This window comes from Pseudochaenichthys georgianus, chromosome 7, assembly GCF_902827115.2.
Source record: "Pseudochaenichthys georgianus chromosome 7, fPseGeo1.2, whole genome shotgun sequence".
In the NCBI taxonomy this organism is placed as follows: domain Eukaryota; kingdom Metazoa; phylum Chordata; class Actinopteri; order Perciformes; family Channichthyidae; genus Pseudochaenichthys; species Pseudochaenichthys georgianus.
The window spans coordinates 1,955,059-1,977,605 of NC_047509.1; the positions used below are offsets into that span (position 1 = coordinate 1,955,059).

General features: G+C 41.5%; 1 protein-coding gene across 4 annotated transcripts in view; it reads right to left on the bottom strand.

Moving 5' to 3' along the window:
• Window positions 1-22,547, bottom strand: part of gripap1 (GRIP1 associated protein 1) — a 45,357-nt gene that overhangs the window by 12,775 nt on the left and 10,035 nt on the right. For 2 of the 4 annotated variants that reach the window (XM_034086640.2, XM_034086642.2), the window contains exons 10-27: window positions 21,779-21,826; window positions 21,595-21,626; window positions 21,240-21,287; window positions 19,876-19,975; window positions 19,611-19,688; window positions 18,776-18,868; window positions 17,097-17,138; window positions 16,439-16,573; window positions 15,288-15,383; window positions 14,830-14,940; window positions 14,368-14,469; window positions 14,123-14,236; window positions 12,890-12,967; window positions 9,181-9,276; window positions 7,580-7,636; window positions 6,997-7,096; window positions 3,121-3,251; window positions 1,423-1,539 (exon numbers count right to left, since the gene is read on the bottom strand). In XM_034086640.2, coding sequence (XP_033942531.1) covers window positions 1,423-1,539; window positions 3,121-3,251; window positions 6,997-7,096; window positions 7,580-7,636; window positions 9,181-9,276; window positions 12,890-12,967; window positions 14,123-14,236; window positions 14,368-14,469; window positions 14,830-14,940; window positions 15,288-15,383; window positions 16,439-16,573; window positions 17,097-17,138; window positions 18,776-18,868; window positions 19,611-19,688; window positions 19,876-19,975; window positions 21,240-21,287; window positions 21,595-21,626; window positions 21,779-21,826 — 1,578 coding nt within the window. The remainder of the gene's footprint in view (window positions 1-1,422; window positions 1,540-3,120; window positions 3,252-6,996; window positions 7,097-7,579; window positions 7,637-9,180; window positions 9,277-12,889; window positions 12,968-14,122; window positions 14,237-14,367; window positions 14,470-14,829; window positions 14,941-15,287; window positions 15,384-16,438; window positions 16,574-17,096; window positions 17,139-18,775; window positions 18,869-19,610; window positions 19,689-19,875; window positions 19,976-21,239; window positions 21,288-21,594; window positions 21,627-21,778; window positions 21,827-22,547) is intronic. The other 2 variants (XM_034086641.2, XM_034086643.2) reach the window with 2 other exon arrangements.

Sequence of the window (22,547 nt, forward strand, 5' to 3'; positions counted from 1 at the left end):
AAAAGTACGGTAGATGTATGTACTTCTACACAGTTCAATCCAAGATAATACACCATCATTTATTAGTTGATTACATTTTGTATTTATAATTTTAGTCGTAAAGTAAACACAGCTTGGAGCAGAGTAACAATAATCAAAACTCCATCCAACACGTATTGGAGAAGAGGCATAAAGTAGGATTAAATAGAAATTAAAAAATGTTGAGGTACTTCTACTTTCCCTTACTTACAGAACTTGAGCAAATGTACTTATTTACATTAAAGCACTGGTCTGTTGTTAATCAAACATTACTTTTCTGACACATCTAACACATCACAGAGTTTTGATTTGTATTCTAAATATTTAGTCTCTAATATCTTACAGAGTTAAGTTTCAGCATCTGATATTTATATTGCATTGTACAAGCTTTACTGCAACATATTGAGTATTTTACATGGACTGTGTACATGGAATACTTCCTGAAAGCAGACAACTACTGATCAGAATTAAGTGCCCATAAATAATGCGTGGATCACCAATCAGATGAATTGTTGCAGCGTCTGCAGAGGCCCTGACCCCTCAGAGGAAACATCAGAAATATTGAATGCTGCAGAGGATATTAATAATGCATCTACAAACATAACCCTCCTTCTAAAAACAGGAGGAACTGTTGACCCGATCATTGACCCGACTGTCGACTCGAGGCATCAAGTGAAGCGGTGAAATGTCACCAGCGCGGAGACGTTACAGGAGGACAGGGTGAAGGTTTGCTTGACTTTGTACACATCCTGAAGGGCTTCAGAGAGAGACTGACAAGTCTGTTTGCAGCTCAGAGTCTTATTGTGAACCCGGAGATGTTGAGGAAATGTAAAGTAAGGGTCCCAAGCACATAGAAAACTGCCGGATGCTAACTTGCATATGTTGGGCAGTTTGCACAATTAGCATAAGTTGCCTTAATTATCATATGCAGACAATGCAGACAGGCTGCTATGGACCATTTTGGAGGTTATTGAGGATGTTGAATCCATTCCTGACATTTTCAGGATAAATGGCAGTTTAAACCAGGAAGTGGCCATATTTGTACTCCTGATGGGCTGATTTTGATGAATTGTGGGTTGATTTTACGTTTAAAAAAGGGACTCAAAACTAAATGTTTGATCCTAAAATGTCAGAAACGTATTCAACATCCTCAATATACCTCACCAACATTTTCCCAATCCGTCAAGCCATGTTTCTAGCTATTCCTATGTATGTCTGCATATAGATATTAATGCCAATATAAATGAAACTGTGCAAAATGTCCCAACATATGCAAGTTAGCATCCAGTAGTTTCTATGTGCCCGTACGGTACATTTCTAACATTAAACTTGTTCTCAACATCTCCGGGTTCACAGTGCAAGCAGACTAGTAGAGATGAAGACAGGTAAGAAGTGGCTGCTCACCTTCTCCTCCAGCATCCATTTCTCCTGCTGCACCTCGGCCAGGCGCTGGAACAACTCCCCGACCTCGTCGTCAGATAACTCGGCCGGACGCTGAGACTGAGGGCTGCCTCCTCCAGACTGACACACAGAAAGGAGAAAAACATTATTAGATATCAGACACACACAGTTTGCACAGGGAAAATGACTTCAGGTTATCCACATGTGCAGCCTCTTAGGTGTGGAAACCTTAGCATGCTTCAATGAGAGTGCTTATCGAGGGGTGCAGGAATAGATAGATAGATAGATTCAACTTATTGTCACAGTACAGGTACCATGTAACAACACGGTTTCTCTGCATTTGACCCATCCTGTGTTAGGAGCAGTGGGCTGCCATTATGTACGGCGCCCGGGGAGCAGTTAGGGAACGGTGCCTTGCTCAGGGACACCTCGGTAGCACTTGGTCTTTCCGGGACTTGAACTGGTGACCTTCCAGTTGCCAAGCCAAGTCACTATGGACTTCGCCACCACCGCCCCGAATGACTCCTAAACGTGGAACCGAGTCATCACTCGAGCAATCTCGTGTTAGGTCTTCTGAACGTGTTTGTGGTTGTAAACCTGAAATAAGGTCTGAAGAGATTTTAACGTTTTGCTCTACGGCAGTGTTTAAATGAGACGATAATGTCATCACGCCGAACATTAGCCGCCTTTAGCTTAGCGGTGGTGACGTGAAGTAGTTCCTTTATAACCTACGGTTAGCTTTTTACTTTGAAGATCATAAAGTGTTGTTAATCTGTGGAGATTATCCAGCTGAACAAAGCTGGAGGTATCATAAACGTATTTGCCCCAGACCTTATTTTCTGCAACAACCAAAACTAATATGGAAAATTCCAAATGGCTTTTGTCGAGGGACGATTTGCACCACTTCCTATTTTGGGAATTGGGCCCGAGACGTCCTCTCATTTCCAATTTTACAAATATGGGGAGAAGGAAACAGTCATGGAGTACAGTGTCTTTTATCATACAATTAGAGCTATAGTCAACCAAGGCTGTGACAGACCAGGATATTGAATTCCAAATATTGTTCATCCGTCATGTTTTAATTCATTGTATGTTTGAAAAATGTCTTTCTTTGTTCTTAGATCAAAGGCGGCATTTATACTTTGCCACATGGATTTGCAATGCTGCAATCAAGTGTGAACTTGCCTCATGGAAACAGACGTAGAAACCAGTACACATAGTCCGAACACTTTTTTTCGTTTGAAATGCAGCCTTAGGAAATAAATTAAAACAAGGTTTTTTGGATGACTGTATATATATATATATATTTGTCTTATTTGTCTTGACGACCGCCACAACACAGTAAAATGACCTGACGGCGGCCTCAGCAGAGTCTCGTGTTTATGACAGAAACTCAGTCGCATAAACTGAACCTGTCTGACACGCGCGCACGCACGCACGCACGCATAACAACAGAGGAACTTCAAAGACTCTGTTCAAATCAAAGCGTAATGATGACGCAAAAACAGAGAGAAGTTAAAATGGAAGGAGAATTGAATGAAGGAGAGACAGCTAGAGAGAGAGGAGGAGGATGGGATGTTTTCAGTTTAGTAGGTTTGGGAATCATTTTGATTTGAACCATTCAGATTCCTTCTGATTTAAAACTTCACTAGGCTAAACAACGTGAATCTTTCCAAACTCTATTTCACAGGCTCCACCCACCTTGTTCTGATTGGTCGGCTGGGACTCCTTCATCATGTCTCTGTAGGAGAAGGAGGAGACTGAGGACGAGTCTCCGGTGGGCTGACTCCGACTGGGACTGTTGATCTCTGACAGAACCAGCTCCTCCAGACCTGAAGAGAGAGAGATATTTGTCAACTATGTAGTTATATAGATAAGGGCAGAAGCAAAACGTATTTTAGCCACCTAAAGGACAAGACTTGTTTATGCTGAGGGGACATTTCTTATGACAATGACTCTTTTTAGGAGTGGCACGTCACTTTAACACAGTTGATTGGCCCTTAGGGTTGGGTACCGAGAACCGGTTCCTTATAAATAAGATATGAATGAACAACAAAAATAAAATAAGTTACATGTATTTGTTATTGGCTATGGTAGGTTATTGGTTATGTTAACATACTTATTTAATTATTAAAATGTAAACCGATCTTTTTCATATGGGTGTTTAGAGTGGTACCCCCTTCTAGTCTCTAGTAATTCTGCTTAAAGTGCACCAGATTGAAGCATTTTACTTTAAAATGTTCAAACATTTCTTCCCGGTATGCCTGAGAAGGCAGATATGCTTGTTTTTCTCAACAAGAACTGTTTTTAAATGGGGGGGGGGGGTCCTTTCAAAGTTGCACTGTTGTAGCTTCAGTGGTTCTCAGGTTACAGTTACATAGCAGTGAATATAAACAGACTGATTAATGTGAATATTACTTTAAACTAACCTGTGTAAACGTTTCTCGAATAAATGTAATTTTTTTGGTGGAAGAAGCATGTATCATTTTTTTACCCTGCCCCTCAAATAATCGGAATTGAGAACCGTTAAGAACCGGAATCGAAAAGTAGAATCGGAATCAGAATCGTGGAAATTCAAACGATACCCAACCCTACTGGCCCTGTATGACACTCAACCCAACGTTTAATGCAGAACACTGTCCCTTTAAAACACTGAACCCGCCCTTTATTATAGTGCACTGTCCCTTTAAGACACTGAACCCACCTTTTATTATAATGCACTGTCCCTTTAAGAAACTGAACCCACCTTTTAATGCAGTGCACTGTCCCTTTAAGAAACTGAACCCACCTTTTAATGCAGTGCACTGTCCCTTTAGGACACTGAACACACCCTTTAATGCAGTGTACTGTCCCTTTAGGACACTGAACCCGCCCTTTATTATAATGCACTGTCCCTTTAAGAAACTGAACCCACCTTTTAATGCAGTGCACTGTCCCTTTAGGACACTGAACACACCCTTTAATGCAGTGTACTGTCCCTTTAGGACACTGAACCCGCCCTTTATTATAGTGTACTGTCACTTTAAGACACTCAACCCGCCCTTTAATGCAGTGCACTGTCCCTTTAAGACACTGAACCCGTCCTTTAATGCAGTGCACTGTCCCTTTAAGACACTGAACCCGTCCTTTAATGCAGTGCACTGTCCCTTTAAGACACTGAACCCGTCCTTTAATGCAGTGCACTGTCCCTTTAAGACACTGAACCCGCCCTTTAATGCAGTGTACTGTCCCTTTAATGCAGGTGCTGTGAGTGGGCAGAGGGATAAGTATGCTACTTTAAAATGTCTGATTCTCAGGTTTGTGCAGAAGAGCCTTTTAAACATTTATCACTCCTCATAGATTATACATGATGCTGAGGACTGCCCTGCCCCGTTCTGTGTGTGTGTGTGTGTGTGTATTACTGAAAGAATGACAGGAAAGTCAAAGAAAGGAGAATAAATAAAGATTTGTAACGAGACAAATATTAAGTGTGTAAAATATCCAGTTAAATGCAGAGAAATGGACAGTGACGGACTGTGCAGGTGTGTGTTGTGTGTGTGTCTTGCCAGCAGACCCCAGTGTGTCCAAGTCAGCTCAGGGAATCAGAGCTCTGCATTAAATATTGAGCAGCAGGTTCCGGACTGAGCCAGAATCTCCTGACGCAGGGTTAGCACACCGCCGATTATCGAACCCGTTACAATCACATTTCAGCCACTTACTGTAGGACACACACACTCACACACACTGGCTAAGAACTGCCGTCTTTCCTTACTGAAGCATTTAAAGCAGAATGCCGTCCATTTGGGATTTAAATGCTCTTCCCGTTAGATTTAATGTCAGGTTCTGCTCCATTGACAGTGAACGGAGCTCTGAGGTTAAGCAGATCGATGTGTTGCAGAGAAATGGGAACATTACTAATACAAGGGCATTATTGAAGTCTGTGGGCAGGGTTTCCCGCTTGGGGCCAAGTATTCTGAACCAAATGTAGAGAAAACAAAACATGATCGAATGCTTGTTTTCACCGTTATGTGAATGTTGCGCTCATTGGTTTATGGAGATGAAGAGCTGCAGTCGGTGCCATTAAACCACTACAGAAGAAGAGATGATTAACAGAGCTGAAACATTAGGAAACCACGAGGACATGGAATATGACATTTCTGTTTCATGTGTTTTTGTGAGGGATGTTACAACTGCACACATATCACAATTCTTTCACACGTGTTTTCAGCTCTTCACGCGATTCATCATTCATTCCCTAATTCTGTCTGTTGGGTTTAAATATAGACCGCGTTTAGAAAAAGGGTGTTTCCCCACCAACACATCCAGTCAGAACTGAATCACCACGCTAACAATGCAGTGTCAAAAACACCAGATATTAAAGCACTCACAGACAGTCAGAGCTGGGTTCACTATCTTTACACCGGGGTTGTTCCTCTAATTAGCAACAGAGCGGAATGGGATCTGATCAAGTCCTGAAATCCTGGGTGTTATTTGGCCGAGAGACATGTGACAATTAATAATAATAAATAATACATTTTATTTTTAGGCGCCTTTCATGACACCCAAGGACACCGTACAATTAAAAAAAAAAAAAAGCTAATAGGCAACAGAACAAGATAAAAACACAAACAGGAAATCATGGAGGAGACATATAATATAATGGGGGACAATTGCTTAGTTGTCGTTAGATGTTGGTTGACGGAACTTCCGGCTCTAATGTCCCCATATTGTAAACGAGAGGAGACAGAAAGACTTCTAAGGGTTCCCCCTGCTGATGTTTGATTATAAATAAATCATAATGAAAAATGTATACAGCACTCTGAAAGCGTTACGTCTCTGAAGCACTGGGGTCTGTGCTTACATTTATGTTTGACCGACTGCCAGCGTGTTATTTCATCTGTTTTCAATGAGTGGATGGCGTCGCATGTGGAAGCCTTGAGAAAAAGCGCTGCAGCCATTGTAATATGTCTGAACGCACCACAGTGTGTTGCCTTCTCGGAGCGCTTCGAGCGGAACATATTAATGTTAGGACTGATGTTACTGGAGGAATTGGAGGTGAAGCTTGTCTTACAGATGGAAACTATCATAACAGAGAACGAAAAGCTCATTTGTGGGGAACCTTTGATTTTTCTGCCGGTGGATATTTGACTTTTATCTCCGTACGTGGATTATCCTCATTGCTATTCGGCTGTCAGACTGAGCGGCGAAGCTCATTCATACAAAGTCTTCCAGTAGGTGCTTATGGTGAGAAAACTATGTGAAACAAAGTATTAGTAGCCCAGATATATAGATAAGAGGCAAGAGAGCTAGTCTGTCTTATAAAAGTAGTGATGTGTTGTCAAGATATTGTTGTCAAAAGAACATTTAAAAAAGCACTGAGTTTACTTTTTTATGAAACGCTTGGAGGAGAATCTGCCAAACACCTTGCAAGACCCAGGGCCTTGTTTTTATCAAGCATTCTGTTAAGGCTGAATATGGTTCAGAGAATATGACCACTCCAATGTAGTGGACATGTTAGAGCAGAGGGTGAAGTGACATTACCTTCAGTTCACCCTCTGCTCCAACATGTCCAGGGTGTTTAACGGTGCGTTCAGGTACCTGTCCTGGTCTTGCTGTTGGTCAGGATCTCCTGCAGTCTCTCCTGCAGTTTGTCCGCTCTCTTCCTCTCCAGCTGCAGCTGCCGCTTCAAGTCCTTCAGCTGCACACACACACACACACACACACACACACACACACACACACACACACACACACACACACACACACACACACACACACACACACACACACACACACACACACACACACACACACACACACACACACACACACACACACACACACACACACACACACACACACACAGGGTCAGAGATTTACTTTCTAAATATTAGTTTCCATGCATGGCTGCTCTTCAATTAATCTGCAAAATATACTCTGTTATTCCCTCATCTCCATTCAAATTCCACACCTCCTAAGCATCCACCTGTCTGTCTGTCTCTCCGTCAGTCCATCACTCTGCTGTGTGTGTGTGTGTGTGTGTGTGTGTGTGTGTGTGTGTGTGTGTGTGTGTGTGTGTGTGTGTGTGTGTGTGTGTGTGTGTGTGTGTGTGTGTGTGTGTGTGTCTGTGTGTGTGTGTGTGTCTGTGTGTGGAAACATCAGTCGATAGACATTTACTCACCGCTGCACTTCCCTTCTTCTCTAAAATCCTCTGCCCGTCCACAGTGTCCTTTATCTCCTGCAGAGACAACAACAGATCGATGGAGGTTAAAGAGACAAAGAATAAAACATGAATACCACCACACTTAAAAATATATACAGTATATAGTTTTCCTAAATGCTGATGCAGATAAGTATTCTTTTGTTATAGCACCGTAGCACTTTTTCAGATGTTAAGTTAGTATAAGTGTATTTATATAGCACCATTGAAGAAGATGCAACAAGAGCAAAGCAAAGCATACAACTAAACAAAAGGCAGGGAGCAGCAACTTGCTGGCTAATTTTAAATGTTTCAAAAGATCTGAGGAGATTTGAGAAGGTCAGGGTTTTCTTCAAAACCTGATCAGACTTCAGCACCTTATTGATATTTCATATGCTTCATCTTTCCTACTTTCTAATGTAACTGCTAGACAATCATTTCTCTTGGGTTTAATAAAATGCATCTCTAGGTAAAACAATCTCTTAAATGTTCCTTTAAAGTTAAAGGTCACCTATCATGCTATTTTTAGGCAATAGCACAGGTCTCAGATATATACAAATATATAAAAAACATGTCTATGAAGTGTTTTGCTCAAAATACCAAACAGATCACCCATTCTAGCCATGCTTCATATCCCTCTATTTCACTTCCTGTATCTAAAGTGCTGATTCTGGGTATAAAGTTTTAAAAAGGAGGGGTCTGAGCTCATGCGGGACCCGGCAGCTACCGTCTAAACTAAATGCTGCCGTGATGAAACGCCATATCATGGATTATCAAGGATCTGAAACAGTCTGGAGCTCAAAGGCTTTCTCTCTTGCCGGTTACACCACAAGGTGAGTTCCTTTCTACTTCCTGCTTCTTCACACACATGCTCTCCAGTACAGGTTAGCTCTGAGTGCTAGCGATGCTAATGTAAACACCGACCATATTACGTCCAAAGCAGTCGGGCATTGTTTCTGATAGCAACGTTTCTGATTGGGCCGTGGGTCCACATTTCAGATGTTACGTCATATCGGACGCAAATCTGGATCAGCTCCGTTGTTCCCCGTTTTTAGAGATTTGAGTACGGAGGAAAAGAGAGAGGGTTTTATTTTCTGATGCTGCGTGAGTTCCCCGACACACCGGGGACACATCTTTATGTATACAAGACATCAGCAAGTGCATTTTGCATGATAGGTCCCCTTTAAGTATATTTTATCTTACCTATTTAACACTAACATGTGTACTTGATTAATCAATGTTTTGAGAGCATTTAGATGAATTTTAGCTTCACATGTTCACTTTTATTTTAGTGTTTCTTTTTGTCTTTGTTCTGTTATAACGCCTTGTGAGGAATGCTTTATACTATGTTTAAAATGTGGTCATGCCAATAAAGCCCCTTTGTATTGGGTTAGTGTTAGTTTGTTTTTAGCTTCTAATGTTTCTCTCTCCAGTTCTAGATTTGTTCGTGATGTATATTTTGAATACCCATCACACATACTATCTCCAAATGGTCTTTTTGTTTTCACCTGTTTGTGAATAAAATAAACTGAATGACTATCTCCACATTCTCATATCCATCCCCACTGAGTTTCTCCTGTTACCTGTTTGAGTTTCTCCATGGCGGCGTTGTGCTCCTCCTTCTGTTTCTCCACCTCCTGCAGCTGCTGCTTCAACCCCTCCATCTCCGTCTGCTTCTCCTGCAGGACACACAGACACGGAGACACGTGAGGACATTTCTCTATCTTCATACTGGGGGAAACACAACACAAGGAACTCTGAATCTCAAACAGAATCACATTGTTCCCTCGGTTTCAGAATACAACATAAGTCCTGTATATCAACGTGAGTGCAGCGACGGATTTGACTTTAACCAGTGGGAGGTGACCCCACGACTAAAAAGAAATGTACAAAAGTTTATAGAAATATATTTAATTCAATGCTAAATTACATGATTTTTGTAAGTAATACTTTTAATTTAAAATGAATTCTACCCTGTATATGTAGTGTCTTTGAGTACCTTGAAAAGCACTCTACAAATAAATGTATTACCACACAAATGTAATAAATAATATATAGTAGTATCATTTAAAATATTGACTTCATCTATGTTGTTTGGATTAAAAAGAATGTCAGTAAGACTATGTGAAATTATTTCATTTAGTAAATTATGATTTACAAAACTCAGAAAAGACAAAAGAAAATGCAGCCAGCAATCTATCTTAGAAACTTTTCTTCCTGTGATCCCTGTGCTCTCCTGGTGAATGGAAACATTTAAAGAAGTCTAAACCTCCATCTCCAGCGGTGCCCCCTCACTCTAAATCCAGCTGACTCAGGGATTAACTTAAAAAAAACCCGACATTTAATTCCCCTCTAATCTTCTGCGGCTAATTAATTTGACAAAAAAGAAATCTACATTGAAAACTCCTCCAGGCTGCAGCCGCCCACCTGAAGGAGAATTAAGAAACATGTAGTTCTCCTGGAACACAAGCAAGTCTGTTAATTCACTGTAATGGCACGCACGCACGCACGCACGCTGATCATGAGCATTATAGGGTCTCTTAAAAAGGAAAAGATGATTGTCTTTTTCGCTTTTAATCAAATCCAAGTATTTTTAAAGTGCACATTTCTGTTTGACATAATACCATGAATATGTATGAGCTATAAAGGCTTTTAATACAAATCAACTTTGGTGTGAAAGTGATGGAACTTGAGAGATCAGAGTCTACCAGAAACAGACGGATGTATGGCGTGATTATTTTTAACACCTTGTTTGTGTCAGAAAAGGAACTCGTGGCGTCTGAAACTCAAACCCACGACACTCTGCGTTCCTGCAGAACACCCGACCTGCCGCTCATTAGACTTCCTCCATCATTAATTAACTTTTCCTATTAAGTTTCCTCGTTCAGCGCCTTGTAGCAGGCTGTTATCCAGGACACACACACACACACACACACACACACACACACACACACACACACACACACACACCCACCACCCCCCCCCCCCCCCCCTCTGGAACTGTTTCCTCAGAGGGCCGCAGAGTCAGCCGGGTTATCCGATTGGCTGAGAGTACTTTGTTACATCCACACTGACATATCCCATGATGCACGGCGGGCGGTGCTTTATTGGTTCCTTATCAACTCTTATGATAAGGAAGGTAAGTGCTTCCTTTAGGACATGATGTTTTTTAATCTGCAGAGTTAATTGTTTGGGGATAATGGGTTTATTCAGTTTTTTTATCTGTATTTATAAAAAGGCATGCATTTTTTTGTGAATTTCTTTGTTAATTTTAGTGTAAAGACAAACTCTTATTTTCCTCACAAGTTGAAATAAAGAAACATTTTGACATTTTCTTTCCTTTTACTTGAGTACTACTTGTATTTTCTGCATCTCATCTTGTTCTGTTAAGCTGCATCCATGCATGAAAGGTGCTATAAGTACTGTGTGGTACTCAAGTTAAATAACTTAGTGACATTCCTCCAATGCTCTGGTCTAGCATAAGAGAGATACCTTACTCTAAAGAGGGCCGGGGTTGAATGTTTGTAAAAACCTTCCAGAGCCTAAAAACCCTTCATTATCTCAGCTTTAAAATGACGCTGACGCACAACAAGGATCAGACAAGGAAGCAGTGTGCTAGGAAGTATTTCAAAGGTACTAATACTGCACTAATAATAGTTAAATCAGGGGAAGGAAGTTAAAGTATAATAGGTATTTTGACTGTCTGTCACTAAAGCATCAGAAACTAGTCGCACACCGAGTCCAAACGACACCGTCACAATGTGTTTTAGTCCAAATCTCAAAATACATAAATAACAATGTTGTATCACATTACTTATCTTTCTATTAAAAAGTGAATAACGTACTTATTGTTTTGAGATGCACATGTTCACAGGTCTTGTGTGCAGAGATATTAATCAGTTAGGTAAGTTAAGCTGTCAGATAAATGTAGTTGAGTAGAAGTATAAAGACATTATAATACTCAACTGAAGTACAAGTATCTCAAATGTACTGTACTCAATATAACATCCACACCTCTAACACACTGGGTATTTTCTCAATGCTGTCAGACAAGGCAGAAACAACAGAAGAGGAACCAGAACCCTGAAGTAGAACCCACAACCAGAACCCTGAAGCAGAACCCTGAACCCTGAAGCAGAACCCTGAAGCAGAACCCAGAACCAGAACCCTGAAGTAGAACCCAGAACCTGAACCCTGAAGCAGAACCCTGAAGCAGAACCCAGAACCAGAACCCTGAAGCAGAACCCAGAACCAGAACCCTGAAGTAGAACCCAGAACCTGAACCCTGAAGCAGAACCCTGAACCAGAACCCAGAAGAAGAACCCTGAACCAGAACCCAGAACCCTAAAGCAGAACCCTGAAGCAGAACCCTGACCCAGAACCCAGAACCAGAACCCTGAAGCAGAACCCTGAAGCAGAACCCTGAACCAGAACCCTGAAGCAGAACCCTGAAGCAGAACCCAGAACCCTGAAGCAGAACCCAGAACCCGAACCAAAACCCTGAACCAGAACCCAGAAGAAGAACCCTGAACCAGAACCCAGAACCATAAAGCAGAACCCTGAAGCAGAACCCTGACCCAGAACCCAGAACCAGAACCCTGAAGCAGAACCCTGAAGCAGAACCCAGAAGCAGAACCCAGAACCCTGAAGCAGAACCCTGAAGCAGAACCCAGAAGCAGAACCCTGAAGCAGAACCCTGACCCAGAACCCAGAAGCAGAACCCTGAAGCAGAACCCAGAACCCTGAACCAGAACCCTGAAGCAGAACCCTGAACCAGAACCCTGAACCCTGAAGCAGAACCCTGACCCAGAACCCAGAAGCAGAACCCTGAAGCAGAACCCAGAACCCTGAACCAGAACCCTGAAGCAGAACCCAGAAGCAGAACCGTGGTCATGGTTCTCTTGCAGAGCATCAGAGAGTGTTTGCTGCAACATGCGGACAGACAGTGTGAACGTTCAGAGTCTCTGCAGCAGACTGTCAGCGCTCACACCAGCCGCCTCCTCTCATCTGCTGTTAACACGCGTTAACCTGTCCAAGTTACCATGGAGACAACTACGCTTTAATTAGAACATTCAATTAGACGCGCACACACACACACACACACACACACACACACACACCACACACACACACACACACACACACACACACACACACACTTGTTATTTATATTACAAAATACTTTCTTAAACATTTTGTTCTGAAAAAACATTTGTGTGTGTAAGTATCTCTGGTTAAGAGTGTGTGTGTGTGTGTGTGTGTGTGTGTGTGTGTGTGTGTGTGTGTGTGTACCTCCAGCTGGAGTGTGTGTTCTTTCTGCAGCCGCTCGACCTCCTCCTGATGTTCCAGAGTCTTCCTCTCGATGTTCTCCTGCAGAAAGAAATGCCAAATAATGAATTACATTCAGTTAGTTAGGAGTAGCCCACATGTTTATAAATACGTTCCTAAAAGACGGAGAGCAGTTTAAAAATACAGAGGAAGAAAATCAAAGCCACAATGCCAGGGAATTTTCTTTTTTATGTATGTATTGCTCTGTTGCACCTGGCTGTAACCTGGAGTCACACACCCTGGATTGTTATCGCTGCAGCTATCCGAGTTATATTATATTAAATATTACAGTATTTTGATATCTGTGGAGGAGAAATGGTCCTTTTGTGTAAAAATGTATTCCTAAATGTACCTGAAGCTAACTTGTGGCCTCAGCAGCCTTTAGTAGACAAATCAAGCTATTATTTACGAAACATCGTTTTTTGTAAAGATGTTCGTGTTTGTGTTACTTTCCCTCCACCATCCTAATTAGATTATATATCAGGGGACACAGATTTGAATGTATTCTGAGGCATTAAATATAGTATGACTTGTCAAAGATAAGCAGAGTTCTTAGCATATCCCAATAAGAGTAGGAGATCTTGTGAGTGGGGAAGAAGTGGAATGCTATACTATTTTTTTTCTAAACTATTGAATGCTCTTCAGGTGAATCTTTATTTCTCCTTTTTTGACGATGACTGCACAGTGTGGCCCTGTGGAGGTGGGAGGGGGGGGGGGGGGGGGGAGGGTCTTAGGGGTTTTCTGTATCCGTCTGCCTTGTGTATTTTGGTTTATCTTTGTCATTGCTAATGAAGCTCAGCGCAAGTTCCACCAGGAAGACCTTCTTTATTCATTCATTTAGTATGTCTATGTTACTACTCTCTCTCCTCTCAAGTGATCGGGGGCGTCACTCCCCAGCTTAACCAATCACTTCGCTCTATTCTCAAAAGCCTATCACAGCGCTCCGTTAACCCTTTTAAATCTGCTCTCCCCTCTGACAGCTGTCATTTCAGGTGACTTCACGCAACCCTCCTCCACCCCTTTCACCAGGGTCAGGCTAAGCCCCTCCCCTTCAGACCGACCCAACTATCCATTCATATCTTGTGTATAAAGCACCTGCATTTGTACTCTGTATTCTCTCCGGTTATATGTGTGGGGAAAAACCAATAAATAAAGCATTAAAGAAAAGAATGTGCTCCAGGTGTGTGTGGGACTGACCTCGGCCTCCTTCAGTCGTCTCTCGAACCATCCCTTGGTTCCCTCCATGGACAGAACCTGAGCCTGCAGCTCCTCGACCCGCTGCTGCAGCCCCTCCAGCGCCTTCGACCGCGCCTCAAACACACACACACACACAGATATAAGAACCATACATGGACACTACCATTTATCTGTGATGACGTTTGATACACACTTGTCAAACGTCTTTCCCCAGATATGTTGGCCCTTCTTCCTACTCCGTTTACCTTTTCATCTCTCAGCTGCTGTCGGATCTCCTCCTCGGAGCGGTTCTTGTCTTCGTGAAGGCCTCGGAGCTCCTTCTCATATCGAGCCCTCACCCCGAGGACCTGAGAGGGGAGGAGAGGAAACAAGGAGATGAGAGAGAGCAAAAGAGGCAACAAGGACAGGAGAAAGTACATAAGGAGAGGAAACAAGAACAGAAAAACCATGAGAGGAAACGAGAAGGCAAAACCAGTAGAAGAGAGGGGAGGAAAGAGTAAGAGGAAACAAAAAAAGGGAAACAAGAAGCAACAAGGAGAGGAAACCAAATGTATCAAAGAGAAGAACAAAATGTATCAAGGAGGGGAAACAAAATGTATCAAGGAGAGGAAACAAAATGTATCAAGGAGGGGAAACAAGGAAAGGAGTGGGAGGAGATGAGAAGAGATAATGTCTCAAACTTAGACTGTATCTATAAACCCCCTCACCTCCTTCTCGTGCTGCAGTTTGAGGTCAGACAGCGCCTCCTTGTGGTCGGACTTCTCCTGCATCAGCTGCACTGCCATTTCATCCAACATGGCCTTCCTCTTCTCTGCCGTCTACACAACCCCCCCACACACACACACACACACACACACACACACACACACACACACACACACACACACAACACACACACACACACACACACACACACACACACACACACACACACACACACACACACACACACACACACACACCACACACACACACACACACACACACACACACACACACACACACACACACACACACACACACACACCATGTTCAGAAGCTTAATGTGTCTTTATGCACGTCACAAAAGTGAGTGTGTATTCAAACAGTGTGTGTGTGTGTGTGTGTGTGTGTGTGTGTGTGTGTGTGTGTGTGTGTGTGTGTGTGTGTGTGTGCGTGTGTGTACCTTCTTGGACTCGTCCAGATCTTTGAGCAGTTTGTCCTTCTCTTGTCCTTCCTCTGTTAGCTGCTCCAACAACTTCCTGTTGGCAAAACTCGACTCCTGAAGAAGGAAGGGAAGGGAAAGAGAAATTGAAACGACCACATCTCACTTCCTTTAAATCCATGTTTCCCTCAATTGCATCTTCCCTTTTCACCGAGGTCACAAAGGCAATATGTAAGGAAGAACAGTTGAAACACATTAAGAGAAAATAGACAGATAGCATTTCTCTGCAGCACCTTTCGTTGCCTTGGACTGTTAACTGGTCTTTGCACATGTCTAAATAACTAAAGGGTAGACGGCCCCGTTGTTTTTCCAACATGACAAAACAAAAAGTGAAATATTGCTCATGTTGCTCTTTAACTTACACATCTGTGTGTGATTAAATGTCCAATACATCTGACTGAATGAGCCTCAACTTGCTGATCCTGCAGTTTGACAACTCTTTAAGAGAAAAAACACGTTCTTGAAACTGAAATGAGAAACTATTAAAAAAAAAAAGCATGTCTTTCTGATTTGGTTTAGCTAGAGCAGTGCTTCTCAAAGTGTGGTCCACGGACTACTGGTGGTCCGTGAGCGCCCCCTAGTGGTCCGTGAGTATATTGGTAACATTTCACATTTGAAATAAATAAATACATTTAAGTTTTCCGCACTCTCGCGGGAATATCTCCGCAATGGAGCGAGCTTAAGTTTCACTTTCGATTGCATGATATAGCCCAGAGCAACACCTTCATCACACATGCTGCCACTTGTTTGTACCATTTTCAGGCGATTTGTAAAAAACGATGTGTTTTTGGATATTTGTGGAGTTAGGTGGTCCGCGAGTGTTTTTTGGTATGAAAAAGTTTGAGGAATACTTGCCTCCAAACTCAATCTGATTCATCACATTGATACAAAAATATAAGTCTAATGTGCCTCTAAAGCAATGCTGGCTTCATTTATATCACTAGAAATATTTAAGGGGAAGGTTTTACTATAGAAACATTTATATCATCTCATGGGATATATTGCGTGCGTGCGTGCGTGCGTGCATGTATGTATGTATGTATGTATGTATGTATGTATGTATGTATGTATGTATGTATGTATGTATGTGTGTGTGTGTGTGTGTGTGTGACCTGCAGCTGTGAGTCCAGGTCGTCCCTCTGGTTCAGAAGACTCTCCTGCTCGGCTCGTCTCTGCTGCAGATCCAGGGTCAGCGCCTCCTGCTGCTCACGCAACAGATTCATCTCCTGCGTCTTCACCGTCTGGATCTGAAAATCACAACTTACTTTATTCACTTTTCTAAATACTTCCACACTCGAGCTGAGTCTGATGATGGCGATGGGCAAAGAGCAGAGTTGAACAGAGTAGTTTAGTTTGGATTCAGTTAAAAGCTGTTTGATGAAAGACACAAACGGGTCAGTGAGTTACAGCAGGGAGCGGCGGGAGACAGAAGCTAATAGCACATTATCCACGACTAAAGATGCATTAGATAGTACGGGACAACAGGCCATTACCTGCTTTAATGGCACACTTTGACTATAACGTTCTGTATCATTGCCTGAGTGACGCAGGTGAGATGGTGTTAATTCCAACTGCTCAGCAACACTGACTGCAGCTGTGGTTATGATAAGGATTAGTCCAGCAGCAAACACGGGGAGGTTTTACTGCATTTAAAAAAGGTATCTAGCTTTGTGTTCTATGCAGAAACCGGGGGTTAACATTAGTTTAGACTGTGGTTCTAAGGTTAAGGTTCTAAAAGAGGGTTCTAGTTCAGGTCTGAGGTATAGTTACCTGTTCCAGAGCGCTCAGATTAGTCCTCAGAGCACTGTTCTCCTGAAAGACGGGTTACAATCCATACTGAGTGAACTGTAGCTGAAATTCATATTTTCTAGCTTTGTAGGTTTAAGAAAATGCTTTTTAAAGAATGATTATAGGTGTAGAACAAGAAGGTCCAAAACTATATTTTGCTATACGTTTGTATACATGTTTGAGACATTTTTCTATATGTTATGGTTACGTATATCATTCTATTAAAAAAAGGTTCAGAAAACAAGATTTAATCCATTTTTTAGAACCTCTTTTATTTCCTCAGAGCATTGCTGGTGTTTTAGATCAGTGATTCTCAAATGGGGGTACGCGGACCCCTAGGGGTACGTTGGGGTACTGCAGGGGGTATGTGAGATAAATAAAAGGTTAATTAAAAAAATTAACATGCATGATTACAAAAATAATCTTAATACAATAAGTTAAATAGAAAACACAATTTTATATAAAATATTCCTAGAACCATTAAGGGGGTCCTCATATAAACTAGTCAAATGTGTGTATTGTATTCGATAGTTTTTCATAATATCATTTTGTTCATTGTTTGTTTGTATTGGTTTGTTAAACATGTATCACTTCAATTTTTTAATTGAAGTGATACATGTTTAACAAATCCTTGGAAAAATCTGTTTTAATTTATTTTCGTTATCTTCTTTTTTTTCCATGCATAAAGATGAAAATATCCTTAGTTTGTTGTAATTCATGCATCAAGGAGTTAATCAATCACTCACTGATGGAACATCATTATATTGTAATGATTTAAATAGGCTTTTTCTATCAAAAATGTCCGGGGTCGGTCAGGGGGTGCTTGGCTGAGAAGATGTTTCAAAGGGGGTACATTACTGAAAAAAGTTTGGGCAGGGGTTCCCAAACTTTTTTCCATAATGTACCCCCTTTGAAAAAGAAATTCAGCCAAGCACCCCCTGATCAGCGCAAACACAATTTGTTAGGGAAGAAATGCCTATTTAAAGAGGTACAGTACAGTGCTATACCATCAGTGTCTGATTTATTAAAACAACAACATTGTAACTGAGAAACACTTAAATGCTACATTTCAAATGTTTACAATCCACCACTAAATTCATGGCAAAGCAATTTTAACATCATGCAATAACACTGAGACGACATTAGTTGCATTGAACTGATCTTTCTAATAAGTTGTACTTACAAGTTAGTGAGAAACATGGGCTTGTGCTTCACTGAGGATCTTTGTTATTCTCAGTGACAGGCCACGGCAGTTATTACACTTCGCGTTTTGAAATATGTGTAACTCTGTTAATATAAAACCCACACTGCTCAGACTTCGTTACTTTTTTTTCCTTTTCATTAACATCAAATAAATCTCACGTACCCCCTGCAGTACTCCAACGTACTCCTAGGGGTCCGCGTACACCCTGCAGTACTCCAACGTACCCCTAGGGGTCCGCGTACCCCCTGCAGTACTCTAACGTACCCCTAGGGGTCCGCGTACCCCCTGCAGTACTCCAACGTACCCCTAGGGGTCCGCGTACCCCCTGCAGTACTCCAACGTACTCCTAGGGGTCCGCATACCCCCTGCAGTACTCTAACGTACCCCTAGGGGTCCGCGTACCCCCTGCAGTACTCCAACGTACCCCTAGGGGTCCTAGGTTTTCCAGGTTTGTTACCTGTTCGAGAGCAGCTAGGTTTGTCCTCAGAGCATCGTTCTCCTGCAGGATGCTGTCCACCTGCTCCTGACTCACTGCACTCTGATTGGCTACCTGCAGTACCGATCACCACAGGTAGGGGAGGGGCAGAGAGAGAGAGAGAGAGAGAGAGAGAGCCAAGCAAAGAGAAACGACAGAAAAGTACCAATAAAGTAGAGAAAATGATCAGTAAAAACATGGACCAAAGTAAGAGAATAAGAGCAGAGGAGGACAAGAGAAGGATAGAGTCAGAAACACAGGCAGAAATAGACACAGGGCTGTTCCACTGCCAAAGCGATGCTAGAAATATATTTTCTATACATTTTTGAACGTCATATAAAATAGCTTGAGTTTTGTTTATGTTATTTTTATGTTTATGTTTGCTGTTGAAAATACATTTGTTCATGAGCGAATCACTTTGGCAGGGAAAGGTGTTCACAGAAAAGTGACAGAACAGAGTCAAAGTTCCTACTGGTGTCTCATTTCATCAAATGCCTCCCTTTAACCCTCACCTCCCTTCCTCACTCCCTCATCTCCCTCCCTCCCTCATGTCAAGGAAAGACATGTAATTGAGTGTGAATGAAAAACAGGTTTGACTTCACACTCGTTTGCCAGTTTCCTGATCGGTGTTGCAGTTTTATTCGTTACAAATGTGTGAGAGGTGATCTTGAGAAGATTGCTACACTACACTGTCTTCAGAGGTTTCCTACCATTCTTTCAACAATCAGTCCTTCTTGTGTGTGTGTGTGTGTGTGTGTGTGTGTGTGTGTGTGTGTGTGTGTGTGTGTGTGTGTGTGTGTGTGTGTGTGTGTGTTACCTGGTCTCTCAGTGTGTGCAGAGCCAGTTCATGTTCTTTCTCTTTGCTCTGCAGCTGCTCCCTCAGCTCACCTGTCACCTGAAACAAAACACACACAAGTCAAAGAGAGACACACACACACACTCTCACCCCCACACCCCCCCCACACACACACACACACACACACACACACACACACACACACACACACACACACACACACACACACACACACACACACACACACACACACACACACACACACACTGTGTGACTGAGCTCTCACCTGATTGGCTGCCAGGACGTCTGACTGGAGTTTCTGGATGCGGATGTTCGTGGCCTTCAGCTCTTCTTCTTTTCTTTGGTTGATCTCATCAATCTTTGTCCTGCAGACACATAAAAACAACAAACAGCGTAACCATGGGCACCAGGTAGGTCAATATAGCCGTAAAAGTACTTATGGTAGCTGTAAAGAAGTAGTAGTATTTGTAATAGTAGTAACAACAGCAGAAGTAGTAACATTTGCAGTAGTAGTGTATCTTATTCCTTATTTATGATTTCTTTTCTAAAGATGATATTGTTAATTGATGTTAATGTACATGTAGTGTGTATTTATATTACGTTTTATTAAGTAATTCATTAATAATAAGAGAATAGAATAAGAATGATACCCTTAAAAAGACATTTAGACCGTCTCACACAGTATAGAGTCAGTCTTAATATAAATAGTTAATTCCGCTGTGTGTCATTACAGCTCACCGTCAGAACATCTCGTTCAGTAACTAGTGGACTACAGAAGAGCTGCATGGCTGCGGAGACAAACGTGATGTAATGCTTTTATCTGGGCCTTAGGAGCAGGAGTAGAAGTAATAGTAGTAGTAGTAGTAGTAGTAGTAGTAGTAGTAGTAGCAGTAGTAGTAGTAGTAGTAGTAGTAGTAGTAGTAGTAGTAGTAATAGCAGTAGTAGTAGTAGTAGTAGTAGTAGTAGTAGTAGTAGTAGTAGTAGTAGTAATAGCAGTAGTAGTAGTAGTAGTAGTAGTAGTAGTAGTAGTAGTAGTAGTAGTAGTAGTAGTAGTAATAGCAGTAGTAGTAGTGGTAGTAGTAGTAGCAGTAGTAGTAGTAGTAATAGCAGTAGTAGTAGTGGTAGTAGTAATAGCAGTAGTAGTAGTAGTAGTAGTAGTAGTAGTAGTAGTAGTAGTAGTAGTAGTAGTAGTAATAATAGCAGTAGTAGTAGTAGTAGTAATAGCAGTAGTAGTAGTGGTAGTAGTAGTAGCAGTAGTAGTAGTAGTAATAGCAGTAGTAGTAGTGGTAGTAGTAATAGCAGTAGTAGTAGTAGTAGTAGTAGTAGTAGTAGTAGTAATAATAGCAGTAGTAGCAGTAGTAGCAGTAGTAGTAGTAGTAGTAGTAGTAATAATCGCAGTAGTAGTAGTAGTAGTAGTAGTAGTAGTAGTAGTAATAGCAGTAGTAGTAGTAGTAGTAGTAGTAGTAGTAGTAGTAGTAATAGCAGTAGTAGTAGTGGTAGTAGTAGTAGCAGTAGTAGTAGTAGTAGTAGTAGTAATAATCGCAGTAGTAGTAGTAGTAGTAGTAATAGCAGTAGTAGTAGTAGTAGTAGTAGTAGTAGTAGTGGAAGTATTATAATCTCAGTTCTGACCTGCTGTCGTTGTACAGAGCCTCCTTCTCTCCCTGCAGACGCTGAAAACTACAAGAGAGAAGCACACGTTATAATCCAGCACTTCATTATCTTATCTGTTCCGTCTGGAATTCAATCAGATAAACATCTGCTTTAAGTTAATTTCATCCAGTCTGACTTTTACAACGCTTCTATATTTGACTTGAAAGCCACCGAGAGGAGATAAGTGGTAAATAAAGATCTCTTTTAATTATAATTCAAAACACTCTGCTGTGAATTCAACCTTTTCTGACGTTACAGTAAAAATAAGTATGCATTTACAGTTTAGATGACGAGCAGATGTGACTATCAGTACAACTTTAAAAAGGTGTCTCACCTCTCCTGCTTCTTCTTTAACTTGTCAGTCAGCTGGAGAAGAGACAGGCAGGACGTTAACAACATTGTGATGAACTTCTGATATTCACTCGTTGGGTTGTAATCAGTCTCCAATTAGCCAGGAGTCAAACCAGTAGCTCAATTAAGTGAATCAATCGATCAATGAAGGCGTCCTGATCATTTACCTTTGTTATCTCTTCCTGCAGTTTGGTGATTTCTGCCTGTTTGGACGCCTGCAGGCAGACAGGAGGAAATGTGTTAGTAGTTTCAGAGTCAAGAGAACAACAGAGCAACGGTTTTGTTTACACATATAAACAAGCATTTAAATCTACACTACAAGACACACACACAGGCCTTTCTCTCGTGTTTTTGGGAGTGGCACATTTGGCAAATTGAACTCCAGAAAGTCCAGATTTCTCACAAACTTGAGGTAGCAGAACCCTCTGGTTGTAGGAGGTATACCACATTTCTATAAACCCTTTATTTTATATATAAATAGCAGGTGGTCATTTAAATACTTGACCAAAGCACCCGCCTGGTGAAAATATGAGAAAACTGGACTTCAGGAAACATGTTGAATTGTGGGATAATTTGTAGAGAAATTAGAGCTACAGTAATCTACATCGTTTTTTTGTAGTAATATAAGTAAATTGTGATATATTTTAACTTGATTTAATTACAAAGCATCTTTCCTGAAGACGTGTAGCCCCAAAATGCTTCACATTCAAAACAAACAAACAAAAAGAAAAGAAATACAATTTTGATCAATAAAAAAAACTGTGAATGTTAAAAAACAAAACTAAAATCGAAGTACATCGGATATATTAAAATAAAATATCAGGGATAACTCATTTAGTTTGTTCGCTACTTGTAAATAGCCTGTTGACGTTTTCTAATGGGCTCCTTGAGAGTGTCGTTGTGTCGGTCGAGTGTCGTCTGGTTTTCTGTGAACTT